At 41.5% G+C, this 15,609-nt stretch overlaps 1 protein-coding gene across 1 annotated transcript; it reads left to right on the top strand.

The window, feature by feature from the left end:
* Positions 1-3,928: 3,928 nt before the first annotated feature.
* Positions 3,929-11,798, top strand: LOC308165547 (histidine decarboxylase-like; the record flags this gene model as incomplete). Its single annotated transcript, XM_080539696.1, has 12 exons — positions 3,929-3,956; positions 4,395-4,567; positions 5,077-5,190; positions 6,261-6,383; positions 6,677-6,817; positions 6,899-7,042; positions 7,477-7,543; positions 7,746-7,908; positions 9,266-9,356; positions 9,439-9,537; positions 9,700-9,801; positions 10,899-11,798. 12 exons carry the CDS (start codon positions 3,929-3,931, stop codon positions 11,796-11,798), a joined length of 2,145 nt encoding a protein of 714 aa, XP_080395822.1.
* Positions 11,799-15,609: the final 3,811 nt, after the last annotated feature.

The following is a 15,609-nucleotide window of genomic DNA, read 5'->3' on the forward strand; positions in this document are numbered from 1 at the left end:
CAAAGCCTGGACACCTGTGCTACTGGGGATGCTGGCGAGTGCCTGCACCATGCTTCAGATGATGCTGAGGGCGACTCCCCAGACCTTGATCAGCGTGGGAGGGGACCAGGCGGCTGCCTTAACCTCAATGACACTGACGGACGACGACCAGTTAGGAAAAGATTAAAGACTATGAATAGGGTAGTGAAGCAGCAGATCAAAGGGAACGACGGGAATGGACAGCAGATGATAGCATGGCTGGAAACGGTCTTAGGGGCATGGGAAACTTATTTTGCCAAGATAGGAGCACCTATTATAGCAGACATGATTTTTGACTTTCTTAGAAGGCAGGGCCTCATTGACTGTTTTTGGAAAATCAGTCACTCAGTCCACGTTAATGAACTTTTCAGAAGACTAGTCCTCACCTGAGGTGAAGATCTATGCATTAATGCATTCCCTTTGTCCTATGCTTACTGTTGGAGAATTATGTGTTATGATAACTGAATGTCATTATTTGTGTATTGTTTGTTTGTTTCTATATCGTGTGATTGAGGTCAGTTGAGAAGTGATGTGGTGGTTATACAAAGCTAGGAGAGAGGTTCTGTTCCTAGCGCAACGAAAATGGAAAGCTCCTGACTATGGAAGTGTTATCAATCTGAGACAGCGGTAAAGGCTGTTCTCCAACTGGGTACAAGTGCTAGTAACCTCTGACCCCGACGCTTCAAGGACAAAGAAAACATCGGTCGTTGGAAGTTTCTGTATTGATTTGTGCATGATAAACTGTGTTTAGTTTAATTGTGATTGTTATTTTCAAAATTCTTTTTATTATTGGTTGTTTTCTATTTTTTGTTTATGATATCTTTGGTTCCTAATACTGGTCCTGGGTTGGTCTGTGTTATTGTGCTTCTTGTGTTGTGTGTTGGTGTAGTTTTTCTGTCTGTTGTTGTTTATTTTTTAATTTTTAATTTTATTTAAAAAAAAAAAAAAAAAAAAATTTTTTTTTTTTTTTTTTTTTGGGATGTTTTGTGGGGTTTTGTGTTTTTGTTTTTGTTTTATGGTGGTTTAGTTTCGGAACACCCTCTGGGTGGTCCGAGGGGGGATGTGTAGTATATTTCTGTAGTATGTATGATCTATGTATGAATATGTGGTATGTTTTAGACACACACACATGCCAGGGCATGCAGGGACACAGATGACCAGCAGGGACCTTTGGGGGTTGAGTAGGGACACACATGCACGCTGGCCCCTCCCCTCTGGAGGGGAAAGGGGAGAGAGGGACACAGAGAGCCCTCTTCCCACCCTGATGTCCATGGAGAACGCATGTAATGTATGAATCTGCCTGTAACTAATTAAATTGTCTTAAACTAACGGTTCTTTGATTCATAATCAATAAGAATACACGACACTACAACACAGTAATAAGTGAAATACACTGAATATTAGCAAACAATTCTTGATTAATGTTTTTTGCATTCTTAATTTTAGCTCAAAAAAGGAACAAGAAAACAAATCACCAATTTAAGTGGAAATGACCTAATACTAGTAAAGTATGTTTATGTTGTTACTTGAAACAAGTTGGCTAATCTTGAAATATGTAGGCCTAAACCCATAAACTAGACGCATACATCTTAAAACAGGAAACCAAGACAAGTTGAATTTGTCAAGCTTTATTGACAAAACGTTTACAACAAAGACAGGATGGCCGATTTAAACACCTGCATTGACCGTGAGTCTATTCTAAACTGTGAGTCTACTCTAAACCTAGTCTACTCCCAGACACCTATGGTCACAGAAAGACATCAGCGGTCTCATCTGGGTCACCTCTTGACCTGGTCCAGGGCGATATCCTGTCTGTAGACGTGGACAAGCGGGCCGAGGAAGCGCATTCATAGGTAAATTGCATTGAGAGTAACAGGGCGTTATACGTAGGATATCGCCCTGGATCAGGTCAAGGTCACCTCAGTCATTTCAAACCTTAGCACAGGAAACTGAAGAAAAAGTCCAAGCTAGGTACAGGTGCATGACAAATGACTGAAACCCTACAGTCTACTCTCAGACACCCATGGTCACAGAAAAGGCATTGAGAGACAGAGTGAGAACATTGGACAGTAGGTTACAGTATATCCTTTGAACATCTGAGAAAAATATTTCTGAATGAAATAAAACTCTACCCGACAACAGGGAATGAAAAAACTTCAGCACAGTTAACTGAAGAAAAACTGGACTTCCTAGCTAGCCAAGTCAGGTACAGATGCATGACAAATGACACGTCTGGGTGTATTAAATTCATTGCATGAAAACGAAAGCGTCAGTTATTTCCCGAACTTTGTTTCTCGGTCTGTCGATCTCGATAGTAGAACCTCGCTAGCGTCAGGGTTGGCCGTTCTCTTCTCACGATGTCTAGCTTTTCTTGAAAAGTTCATCTTGAAAAAGGTGTTGTAATTATATCTGTGACCAAATCGATCTCTTCTCCTCCTTCAGCCATTGTGGGTTGAAAAACAGCTTGTAGAAATCAACACAAATTAGCTCGTTCAAGTTCAGTTTGCTAGCTCTGCATAGCTCTGCCTAGTGCATATCCAATCAAAAGACCTGCGGGTGCTGACATCATTGGTGCAAGCAGGCGTCTTTTGTTAGAGCAAATTATCAATAAAGGCAGCCTGTTTCGTTTCAAGATGTATAAGAAATGATATTTAATATTTTCCTCTATAGAAGGAGGAAGTTTACAGTTTCGTCAGATGCATCTGAAGATTCAAAGTTCCTCTCAAAGTCTCGATCATTCATTACATCTCAGTATTTATGCCCTCAGCTCAGGTAACAAGTCCGCTCTCGGGTGAGTTCTAAACCAATCATTTGCAAGGGGTGTGGATCTGTACATGAGGAAGATGATGGGGATGAAGTTAGGGGGGAATCTGACCCTCCCTTCCTTACAGTATTACAAAAGTGAGGAGTGGTGACCATAGGGTGAACAATGCCGGGCAATCACCCTGGTGTGACTCAGCATTGTTCTGGCTTTCTAGGGTCAAATACAGACAAAAGGGTAATTGCATATATTCAAATGTATGGAGAAAACAGGTTTCATTGTGTGCTTACAACAGACTGAAAAAATCAGGTGTAGTGCTGAGGCACAAAACATGTACATTTCAAGCCTGCAAACTGTGACACTTTAAATAACGTGAAAAAATACTATTGTGCAATATGACAACCCTAGTTGACTATCTGTGCAGTATAGTACAGTGGATCGTGTACATAGCCTTTATTTATGTAACCAGCTCCTTACCTTCTTGTGATTTTATTCTTTTTCTAAAAGTTTTTTTTTTTTTTTTTTTTCTAACACCAGGGGAGCCACCCCTCCTAAATTTCGTTGTTTGGTACCTGTACTGTAGCAATGACAATAAAGTCCATTCATTCATTCATCATTCATTCATTCATTCATTCATCAAATCAGTTTCTATAGCTTGCACTTGACATTCAATTTACAGTTGTGAAGTTTGAACCTTAAATGTAGAAACATGTCTTATTGCATATAATAATTTTCTCTCACACTTTGTCGCCAACTCGAAATCTGATTGGTTAAGGCCACAGTTTTGTTTCCGTTCACTTTAAGCTACAAATGACATTTACATTTACATGACATTTACATGACATTTATCCTAAATGTCATGTAAATGTAATTTGTTATAGCTGTGCTGTATCAAGATTCGATGTGGTAATTTGTTATTAGATCCATAATCATTTGCTTTTAGATTTAACACATTTGCAGGCCATGTTGACCGGCAGTTATGAGGAATGGAGTCTGGAGAGCATTTGCTCAACCCCTCCAAAATGACAGTCTCAGAGGGGAGTGTCCTCCATCAGTGGGTCTTTAAAGACCAGTGATTTCTCTCACTGAGTCAAACCGCTGCCACAGCCCAGCCATATCACCTCTCAGTGGACGGAGCTCATCACCGCAATGCAAGCTGAGGAATACAATCGCAGAGGTAATCTTGGATTACACTTGATCATATTTCAGGTATCATACAGTGTAATATACATTGGTAATATTGGTTACATTGTACTTACAACAGTGACTAGAATGTTTCTAACTGTTTGGAATTATCTTCAGTCTCTGACTGGGAACTTTAAATGTAAATGTAAAAGTTACTGTAATGTTTTTCTTTAACCTTTTGGTATACAGCCTACTGTGTCTAGATATCATTTGTGATTGGTCAGCTTTATTACTCTTTACATGATCCTTTCAAAAAACAAAAAACTCCCCCAAAATGTTTTAGAGCTACTGATGTTCTACGCCTACTACAATGATACTGTAATGAATACTGCATTCAAATTAGTATTTTCCACTATGTCTCAAGGTACTTCTTTGTAATATCTAAAGCCAGGCTTACATAACACTCTGGCCATGCTGTGTTGGTCTGCAGGGAAGGAGCTGGTGGACTACATTACAGAGTACCTAACCACCATCAGGGAGAGGAAGGTAGCTCCAGATGTGAAGCCAGGGTACATGAAGGACCTGCTACCAGACTGTGCTCCTACTGAGCCAGAGGACTGGGACTGCATCTTCCAAGACATAGAGAAGGTCATCATGCCTGGGGTAAGGCACCAGCGCCTCTTACAGTCAGTCCCATATTAGGGACTTTGTGTACACTATACACTTCAACTAACCAAGTAACTGTAACCGCTGCCCTCATTAATCCCGACCCCCATACACCTGAGATGGTTAAGTTTAGGATCCCCATTAGCTGTTGCTGCCCCATTAGCTGCCACACAGAACAAAAAACACACAATACGGTAGAGAACAGTAACACAAAGACAATACCTCATTCCATTGAAACAAAGAGAGTCATACCTCATTAATACCTCATTAAGACACAAAGAGAAAAAACACTTACAGACTTATCTTATTTACAGATTATGGAGATGTCTAGCCAGAGGATAAGCACTGTGACAGATGTTTTTTGAGCTGTTCTTTTACTAGCCTTGCTGTTGGCTTGACAACAATATTGATGGTTGTGTTGTTCATATGCATTACTGTACTGTCTCAAGTCAATGTAGCCTACCAAGAGGTGAGTTTGTGAAGTGATGGGTTGTGTTTATCCTCAGGTTTTGCACTGGCAAAGTCCCCACATGCATGCTTACTTCCCTGCCCTATCCTCCTGGCCGTCCATGCTAGGAGAAATGTTGTCTGATGCCATCAACTGCATTGGATTTACCTGGGTAACAATAACAAGTTTACTTATCTGTCTCAAATAAATATGATTGATTTTATGATTGATTGATTTTATGATTGTATCCCCTTTGGGGGGATAAAATATACATTGTAAAGGTTTAATTGTGTTAATATTGTATATTGAAAGTACCTCTGCGCAGAGGATCCTGGGAAGGATTGGGAGGCCTTGCCGTGTGAGGCACTGAGAAGTGCACAGGACCTCTTCATGAACTGACGTCTACTCTGCATTGTACTTACTACAATAAAGGGTCTTTCTCTGTGATGATCTACAACTCCGGTTTCCTGAATTGTTATATTGATTAAGTAATTGATTAAACTATTAGAGTAAGGTTAAATCCACAATGATAACACTGGTATTCTATGAGCTATCGTTGACTGCAAGCGAGTCATTTAGCCGACAGATACAATGCCGTGGTCTAGCAAGGATCTTTGTCAGTATAAGGGGCGATTTAAAGCTGAACAAGGATAGGCTACAGTGTCCCTGACAGATGACAGTTAGGCTACAGATCCAGTTGACAGACAACAGTTAGGCTACAGAGACAGACGACAGTTAGGCTACAAATCCAGTTGGTTAAAATACTTTGATCTGACGCTGCCGGATCGCGTTAAGGCAGGGGTAGTACATTGTTTCCCTTTTTTACATTTATTTTTATTGTATTTTATCTTTACCTTTTACCGTTTTCCCCTGCTTTTATATTCATTCTATGTTTGTATATGTTTTTATATATGTTTTTATATTCACTTTGTTCTTATTCCTGCTGTAAAGCACTTTGAGCTGCATTTCTTGTATGAAAGGTGCTGTATAAATAAAGCTTTACTTACTTACTTACAACCTGTCTTGCATCGATAAATAACAAGGATTAAATATGATGAAAGCCACCTTATTGGATGAAACTTGAATATGATTATTTATGACGATTTATAAATTACAGACCACCATTCTACACCAAAATATCATAACATTGTTATCAAATGGGTGTAATTGACCGTGGTATCACTTGTATCATCATTCTTTGAGTAACTAACAGAATGCTATTGTGGTGTTGTGTACCTGCAGGCTTCCTGTCCAGCATCCACAGAGCTGGAGATAAACGTGATGGACTGGCTGTGCAAAGCCCTCGGCCTGCCATCCTTTTTCCTTCACCACCACCCCAACAGCATTGGCGGAGGGGTAATACAGGTAGGCTCCTGGGCACCAACCCGAAAAAATTATGAAAGAATTCTACAGTTTACTGTAAAAAAAAAAAAAAAGTACTTCTTCTAGCAATATGACTGAATTAACTTAAAATTTAAAAAATTAAAATAACAGTAGAGATGTACAGGGGGTTAGAGATCATCATCATCTGTATATTTTAATGGAAGGCCTATGTGTTCTCTCTCTCTCTCTCTCTCTCGCTCTCTCTCCCTCTCCCTCTCTCTCTCTCTCTCTCTCTTTCTCTCTCTCTCTGTCTCTCTCCAACTCAATTATCTCAGGGCTCGGTTAGTGAGAGTACCCTGATCAGTCTGCTGGCTGCCAGGAATCACCGCATCCTTCAGCTGAAGAAGACCTATGAGAACCAGGACCAGAATGACTCCGTGCTCAATTCCAGACTGGTTGCCTATGCATCAGACCAGGTGAGTGAGTATGCACGCACGCATGCACGCACGCACGCACACACATCCATACAAAACAACTGGTCTGTTCTCTGCCCTCAGGCCCATTCTTCTGTGGAGAAGGCAGGGCTGATCTCCCTGGTGAAGATCAGGTTCCTGGCTCCTGATGAGCACTTCTCCCTGAGAGGAGAGACACTGAGACAGGCCATCCAGGAGGACAAAAGCAAGGGCCTGATCCCTGTGATGGTAGGTCACCTGGGGGGCATTCCATCAACATCGCTAAAGGAAGATCCTGGCTTATTTTTGATAAGTCTCGCAAAACATACGTGGCGACGTTGATAGAATACCCCCTGAAGTCATTCATATCCACACAAACTGTACTTCTTTCTTTCTTATTATACAGGAAAAGTAACATTACATTAAAATGTGTTACATTTAGACTGGCCTGACTTAGTTAAAACTGGTTTACAGCAGGTTCCTTTTCTGCAGCACAAAAAGACAGAATCACATAACAATACGAAAAGTAAAAGCGGGAACAATCACAGAAGGAAGACGACAGGAAAACATAAACAGCTACACAGCACTACAACAGAGAGACAGCATTTCCCTAATGCTTGTTTACGTGCTTGTTTCAGCCACCTTCTTTGAATGCTTTTAAGCTTTTTATTTCATTCTTTCAGCTGTGTGCCACTCTGGGAACCACAGGGGTGTGTGCCTTTGACAACCTGTCAGAGCTGGGACCAGTGTGTAAGTATTTTATTTATAATACTCTCACTATCTCTCACGAAGCTGTGTAATAGGACCTAGTACGTTTGGACCATTTCAAAAATGTTTAAAAGTTACGTTTGAATATTCGCTAACTTATAGCTTGATACTAACATTTGGAGTCTTGTTGTTTTTGTCTCTTTTGGACTAACTCACACGGTCACTGTGCGTCCCTTGTCCCCAGGTGCAGAGGAGGGGGTCTGGCTTCATGTTGACGCTGCGTACGCCGGCTCCGCCTTCTTATGCCCAGAGCTGCGATGGTGTCTGGAAGGCATCCAGTATGCAGACTCCTTCGTCTTCAACCCCTCCAAGTGGATGATGGTTCATTTTGACTGCACTGCCTTGTGGTGAGAGATAACAAGGTCACCTGCCTTCTGCCACCTCATGATGACACAACTGTGACAAGATGGTCGCCTTAATATTACCTTTTTCTTTTAATTATTATTATTATTCAGGGTATATACAGGAATCTTGAGGTTAATTTCAATACCTTTCTAAGACTTTTTAAAGACCTTGTCAATATTTTTCCAGACCTCACCGCCACTTCGAGCTGTAACCGTTTACCTCAGTGACACCTTTAACTTAACAGTTTTAGTTTGCAATAGACTAGACCACTATCAAACAACATAATTTCCAGTTCATCTTTGTTTTTTAATAAAACTAATACATTCACAAACTTTTACTAAAGGTTTTTAGGACTCAAACTCTTTGGACAGAGTCTAATTCAGAAAAATATCTACAAAATTCAAGACGTCATAAAATCGTGATAGACTTTTTAATACTTATTATGGGTCTTGATTTTCCCCAAATGTATTCATCAACTTTTAATACTTTTCAAGACACCACGGATACCCTGTTATTTAAACTTTATTTAACCAGCACAAGTCTCATTGATATTAAAAATATCTTACAAGAGCATCCTGGCCAAGACAGGCAGCAGCACAATTAACAGGGTTGCAGACATAACAAACATATAACAATTTACAATGAATATAAAGAATAAATTACAGAATCATCAGACATCAGTCGATGTATTCAAAATGAGCTGACAAACGTCCTGCAGTACTGTTACTGCTCAGTACTATTGTAGTGCTCTGTACTGAGATGTTGGTTATTGTCCCGGTCGAGTAATTGATTTAGGCAATTATAAAAAGTCTATTTATGACACTTTCTTGACACTACTACGTAGGTTTTCTGATGAAGGGTTCTTAAGAAGTCAAGTCTTAAATAAGTCTTAAGAAGTCAAGTCTTAAATATTTTCATAAAGTCAAGTCTTGAAATTTTTCATAAAGTCAAGTATTAAATATTTTCAAGGTAAGAAGTCTTAAATATTTCCAAAGCAAGGGACTCAGTGGTACAAAGTCCTTAGGCATTTTTAAGGCAGTGGAACATACATTTCGGTTTAGGGGATAGAAGCTCACTTGTCTGGGGGGATTAAGACCGTGTTATTACATATTTTGTCTATTTATTTCTTACATTGTTTCTTTTCTTTTTCTTTTTTTAGGTATTTATCTTTACCATATTTTTACAGTTTTATCTACTTCCCCTGCTTTTCTATTCATTTTATGCTTGTATATGTTTTTATCCCTGTTGTAAAGCACTTTGAGCTGCATTTCTTGTATGAAAGGTGCTATATAAATAAAGCTTTACTTACTTACTTACTGAAGAGAAACGGTAACAAGGTGTTCCTCCCTGCTGCCACAGGGTCAAGGACAAGTACAAGCTACAACAGACCTTCAGTGTTGACCCCCTCTACCTCCGACATGAAAACTCAGAGGCTACCACTGACTTTATGGTATGATGTCTATTATGTTGGTCATACCCTAACCCTAACCACTATCCCTAACCCCTAACCCCTAACCCTTTTGCTGTTTCAGCACTGGCAGATCCCTCTGAGTCGACGGTTCCGTTCTCTCAAGCTGTGGTTTGTGATGCGCTCCTTTGGACTGAAAAACCTCCAAGGTCACATCAGACACGTAAGAGGCGTCCAACCCTCAATGTGTCTCAATGGTGTAACTAAAGCTCCTTAGTAACTAAGGCTCCTTAATGGCCTTACAGTACAGTGTGTGTATGTGTAGCTACGTGCGATTTACTGTACTATACTATGCGAGTACTGAGCAATGTGTTTGTGATTTCAGGGCGTAGAGATGGCAAAGCTGTTTGAATCACTTGTGAGGAGTGACCCGAATTTTGAAGTTCCTGCTGAAAGGAACCTTGGCTTGGTGGTCTTTTGTCTGAAGGTATGTAATGTGTCTCTGGCTGAGGACTTATAGGGCTACACCAATCCTTGATACACACAATAGACTCCTACTCCCTCTGAAAAACACACACAACACAGTAAAGCAGACTGAACATGCTAACATAATGTACATGTATATGTATGTAGTACAGCAGGGGTCTGCAAGTAAGTTTGGCCTTGGGCCATTTTTATTCTGAGCCACTAGATGGCGGGCCAGAACATAATCAAAGGCTAATTTAAGTAATCGATTGTTGAAAAATGTGACACATTCTATGCTTTGACTTTTCTTTAGTTTTTTTTTTTTTTTTTTTACAATGCTGAATGCTGCTAAATTGTTTTTACTTTAAACCAGTTGGTCACTGAGTACTGCAGAGTACTGTTTTTGTTGCTTGAATAAAGGCTGGCAGTCTTTAATAGCCAACTGTTGTTGTGGACTATATACTGGGAAAGTATTTGTTATTATTCAGGAGTAAAAAAATAAATACAAATATCGTTATCGCAGATACCTGAAGCCCACGTATTGATATCTGTAGTGAAACAGTGGAATCTGGACATCCCTGTTATCAGGCAGAGGTGAAGGACAGGGCACTTAAACTGAATTCAAATGAAAGGTGTTGTGTAACAAACTCTAAACATGGAAATGTAGATGAGTCTTTGGTAGAAGTCTTTAGTAGAATGTAATAACCGTTTTGTAACTGCATGCCTGGATCGGATATTGGCCGCACTCTCTTGCTCAATCTCTACTTTGAAGGCTCAAGTGTACTCATAAATATACCTTTGTCCTAGGTGGTTTATCTGGTCAGCCAGGTATTTTAAACATTTCTAGCCGTCTAGGGCATAGATCACATTCAGAATATAATGTATTTGTATCCCAAATACATTTATTCCTTACATATATGAGTACACTTATTCACAAATATACTCATGCCTTGAAAGTCTGGATTGAGCGAAGTTTGAACAAAAACAAAATGTAATCTCTCCCCTTGCTCTCTCCTTCCTGTCTCCCCCACTCTCTTTCTTGCTCCACCCTAACTCTCTCACTCTTTCTGCTCCCCCACCTCTCGGTCTCTCTCTCTCTCTCTCTCTCTCTTTTCCCAGGGAGGAAATGCTCTGACCCAGGAGTTGCTGAGGAGACTGACGCGGTCTGGCACCATGTACCTCATCCCTGCCGAAATCCAAACCAAACGCATCATCCGCTTCGCTGTGACGTCTCAGTTCACCACCTCAGACGACATCCATAGGGACTGGGACATCATCCACAACATGGCTACCACCCTTCTGGCTGAGCAGCAGCAGCCTCTCAGTAACACTGATGAAATATCGACTTGCATGCGAGGGGAGTCTGAGAGTCTCAAGAACGGAACAGCAAATGTTGTGGAGACCCTGACCCCAGCCGCAGCACCAGCCCCAACCCCAGCCGCAGTCCAAGCCCCCCCTGGGGAACAGCTGGAGGATGTCCAGGGACAGGCTGGCCCAGAGACAGGGGCTGAGGTGATCACCTATCCTGCCCAGAAGGCTGAGATCATCTGTCCTGCTCCGATAGTCAAACAAGAGCTCTGGATCGACAAGGACCAGGCCAGCCTGAGGAGGGTGGTTCGCTCACTCAGCTGTAGCAGCGAGCCCCTACCAAGCACTAACATTGAGCCCCTCTCTGTCTATAACAGTGAACCCAATGCTGGCCCCACAGACCCATACCTCCTCCCTTTTAAAGCCAGCAAGCTGAAGCCTCTCTCCACCTCAGGTGGAGGCCTCCTGATCAAGATCCGAGAGGGTCCCCCCAACCAGCTGAGGAAACGAGTCGGGAATAAGCTCAGGAAATTCTACAGCATGCCCAGTTTCTGCCACCTGTTGATGCAGTGTGGTAGGTACCAGCTTTGCTGCCCGCTCAGCAGTCTGAAGGTCATTCCCAGGCCCAGCTCCCCCACCCGGAGGAAGAACAGCTGTCTCTCTAACTCCACTGTTGCCAAAGCAGCTGTTGCCTCTCCTGGTCTACTGTAAACCAAAGCTACCTCTTACAACACAGTCCTTCAAAAACCTGGTAACTTAAGACCCACAGGACGCGCAGGCTTTTGTTCTAGCCAAGCAACAACACACCTGATTCAACTGATCATCAAGTTGTGACATCAGATGATGTGTCAGAGCTGGGACAAACGCCTGCACACAGTGTGGGTTTCCAGGACCAGGTTTACATTGTCCTATACTTTACCCACCAGCCACTGGAACATCAGGGATAGGGTTTTGCATTAAGATGTGAAGCCCCTTGGTTCTGGATCTCTGTGGGCAACTTTGATTGTAACATCTACATTTTTAAAAGACTCATGGCTCAGGCAGAGTATTGGTATTTATTACAGTTATGTTATCTAGATATTTATTTATTTATTTAAGATTCTCTATTGGACCAAAAATATATTTATTATATTATTTGATAAAATACCAAATTATACTTTTTCAATGAATGGAAGGCAGAGTAAAATAGTATCTTTCACTCATACTATAAACATCACAATTGAAAATAAAAATCTTAATCAACAGAATAATTTTGATTTCTTTAAAAACACATTGAATCAATCCATACGTAAACTGGTTATTGTTAGACTTTTATAACCGTCTCTTTCCGTCAGAAATGGCGTCGTATATCTCCTGTGTCATGGGAATTTAGCCTTTGCTGTTGTCCAGGTAGAATAAGCTACCTTATTGATCTTGGATGGCAGCTGGGTTGGGCCGTGCGTAGCTGGGGAGGTAGGTCTTGACATGCTGGAATGTGGCGCTGCCGTCAAACTCCATGTCATCCTTCAGTTTGACCGATGCCATTCCAGTTCTCCCATTGTGTCCTGTTTATTCAAAGTCAACATGAGGAGAAAGCTCAGGGGCCCATTCCACTAAGGTCGATTATCTTCTAAGCCTCGATAAAGTTCTAAGCCTCGATAATGTTAGCTTGCGTTCGGTTCCATCAATGTGGCTCAAATAATTCGCTGCTTGGTTGAGCTCCTTCTGAGTCAGATATAATTAGCCTGGTCGCGACCAGGCTAAAACACTGGCTAAAGTAAGACGCGCGTCAAAAAAGGCTCACAGGCGGAAACTACATCCTGAACGACAGTTCCTCTTTTAGGAAATATTAGTTCCCACTTCACACGAGATAGATAGATGGATAGGTTGACTGTGTGATAGATAGATAATTTGATATTTTGAAAGTGTGATCGATCGATAGATAACTTGATATTTTGAAAGTGTGATAGATAGATCGATAGATCAATAAATAAAAGAGTGTAAAAAAAAAGTTATTGTCTCAACTTGCATAACTGTCATCACAGCGGTCTGGCTGGCGCAGTGGTTAAGGTAACCAGCTAAACTTCCAAAGGTTGCGTGTTCGAGACTTGACAGTGATTTTTTTTTTTTTTACATTTAACCGAAGATTTCATGCAAAGGCTTCAAACACCATTGTAATCGTGTCAGTTCTTGTAAATTAGCATGCACCATAATTTTATAGCCTACATACTTTTTTAGATGAGATTTTAGATTAGATTCAGACAACGAAATGCAGTAAAAAGTGTGTCCGAAGAGGGATTCGAACTACCGTCTAAAAATGACGAATAAATCCAATGGCAGCGGTCGATACCACTAGGCCATCGTGACAATATGACTGTTTGTAGCCTGCTGCTGATATCACCACAGTAGTAATATTCATTTATTAAAATATGAACATATAACAATAACTGGGGCTAGTATGACCTACGCATTTAATCGGTCAGCAATTTCTTGCCAAACCATTTCCCTCGCCTTGTTAATTGCGGCAGTATTGCACTATTTTACATCTTATTTTTCCGTCTTCATAAAAATCAATAATTCGGAATGCTGCGCAAATGTAGGACCCCTGCAGAGTGGAGTATCTTCATTTCGACAGATCGACTCTTCGGGGCTCTTTATGTCTGCGTGCACGCGCCCATATCGAAGATTTGTAAGCCTGTCTTCTGTGAACACTCATCACACAAGCCTGATCCTTGTTCGAGGAATCACCTGAGGCTTGAATTCCAATCCCGAGTTGCCTGATCGCCGCATTTATTTCAATCGCCGATATACTGAGCCACCTTTAGTGGAACGGCCCCCAGGTGGACATACAGTATCAGAACAAAAACAACAACATCAACACATTAAACTGCCAAAATGCATACCACAACATATAGAGCAAAAACGTTTTAAACATTGTTTATAGGTGATGTTTTCAAAAGGATAGAATGGTTGATTTCAATGCTTTGTAACCAGGGCACCATTGAAAATGAGACTTTGGTCTCAATGGGTTCCCCTGGTGAAATAATGGTTACCGTAAATAAAAATAAAATAAGAATTTTGTTTATTACCTTGTACCCTCACACCATAAACATTGGCTTCCTCGATGCACTCCACCGTGATCAGATGATCGGAGACTTCAGTGGTCGCCACGTTCTCTCCTTTCCACCTACACAGGATGACAAACACAGCAGGATGTAGTCTCATATGGTTGTTACTAAAGGACGACACTGCACCTAGTAAGTGGTCACTTGGTAGAGCATGGCCCTAGCAATGCCAAGGTAAATGGACAGGATGGAATGGAATGGAATGGAATTGAATATAGCCCCTTATTCCAAAGTGCTTTACAATGGCCTCTCATTCACACACACATTCACACATCAATGGCGGCAAGCTACCATGCTCGGGCCCACTCATTGGGAGCAATTTGGGCTTCAGTGTCTTGCCCAAGGACGCCTCAACACGTGGCCAGCCAGGGATCGAACCACTGAACCGCCGACCTTGCGATCATTAGAGGCTGGCTCTACCTCCTGAGCCACGGCCGCCCACAAGGTTGTGGGGTGTATTCTCATTCGGACCACACAGTGCTGTGAAAAAGTATTTGCCCCCTTACCAATTTCGTCTGTTTTTGCATGTTTGTCACACTTAAATGTTTCAGATCATCAAACCAATTTTAATATTACACAAAGATAACCTGAGTAAATAGAAAATGCAGTTTTTAAATGATCATTCCATTTATTGAAGTCAAAGAGTTATTCAAGGGGCGCTTAGGTGGCGTAGCGGGTTAAGCGCTGACCATGTAACCGCAGGGTCCCCGGTTCGATTCCGGCCGGGGACATATCCTGCATGTCATCCCTTCTCTCTCTCTCTCACCCATCCTTCCTGTCTACACTTCACTGTATCTATCAATTGAAAAATATGAGTGGGACTGCCCCACTCAAAAAAGAAAAAAAGAAAAGAAAGAGTTATTCAAAACATATATCACCCATGTGAAAAAGTAATTGCCCCCTAAACCTAATAACTGGTTGGACCACCCTTAGCGGCATCAACTGCAAGCAAACGTTTGTGATAACTGGCAATGAGTCTTTCACATTGCTGTGGAGGAATTTTGGCCCACTCTTCTTGGCATCATCCATGGATGATGGATTCTTCTCCGTGGTAGGCTACTGGATTGAACTAGCCGGCCCATATATATACCTCAAGAGGAAGGGTGACCGTGCCTTTGCGGTGATAGCACCGACCCTGTGGAACGCGCTCCCTTCCGCCATCAAGTCTGCCCCCACTCTGGACTCCTTTAGAGCCAAGTTAAAAACCCACCTCTTCGTCAATGATGTTCCCTAAGTCTACTCCCTATTTGTTGTAAATTGTATCCCTTGAGATGTTCGTTTAAGTAGTCTGTGTCTGTTTGCTTTCTGTGTTCCTTGTCCTTGTCCTTGTCTTTATCTGTTCCTTTACCTGGGCTGCGCCCCGGGCCGATGTAAAAGTTGGATGGGGGGCGCATTATAAATAAAATTAACATTAACAT

The sequence above is a fragment of the Nansenia antarctica genome (genome assembly GCF_963989245.1).
Source record: "Nansenia antarctica genome assembly, chromosome: 9".
NCBI lineage: Eukaryota > Metazoa > Chordata > Actinopteri > Argentiniformes > Microstomatidae > Nansenia > Nansenia antarctica.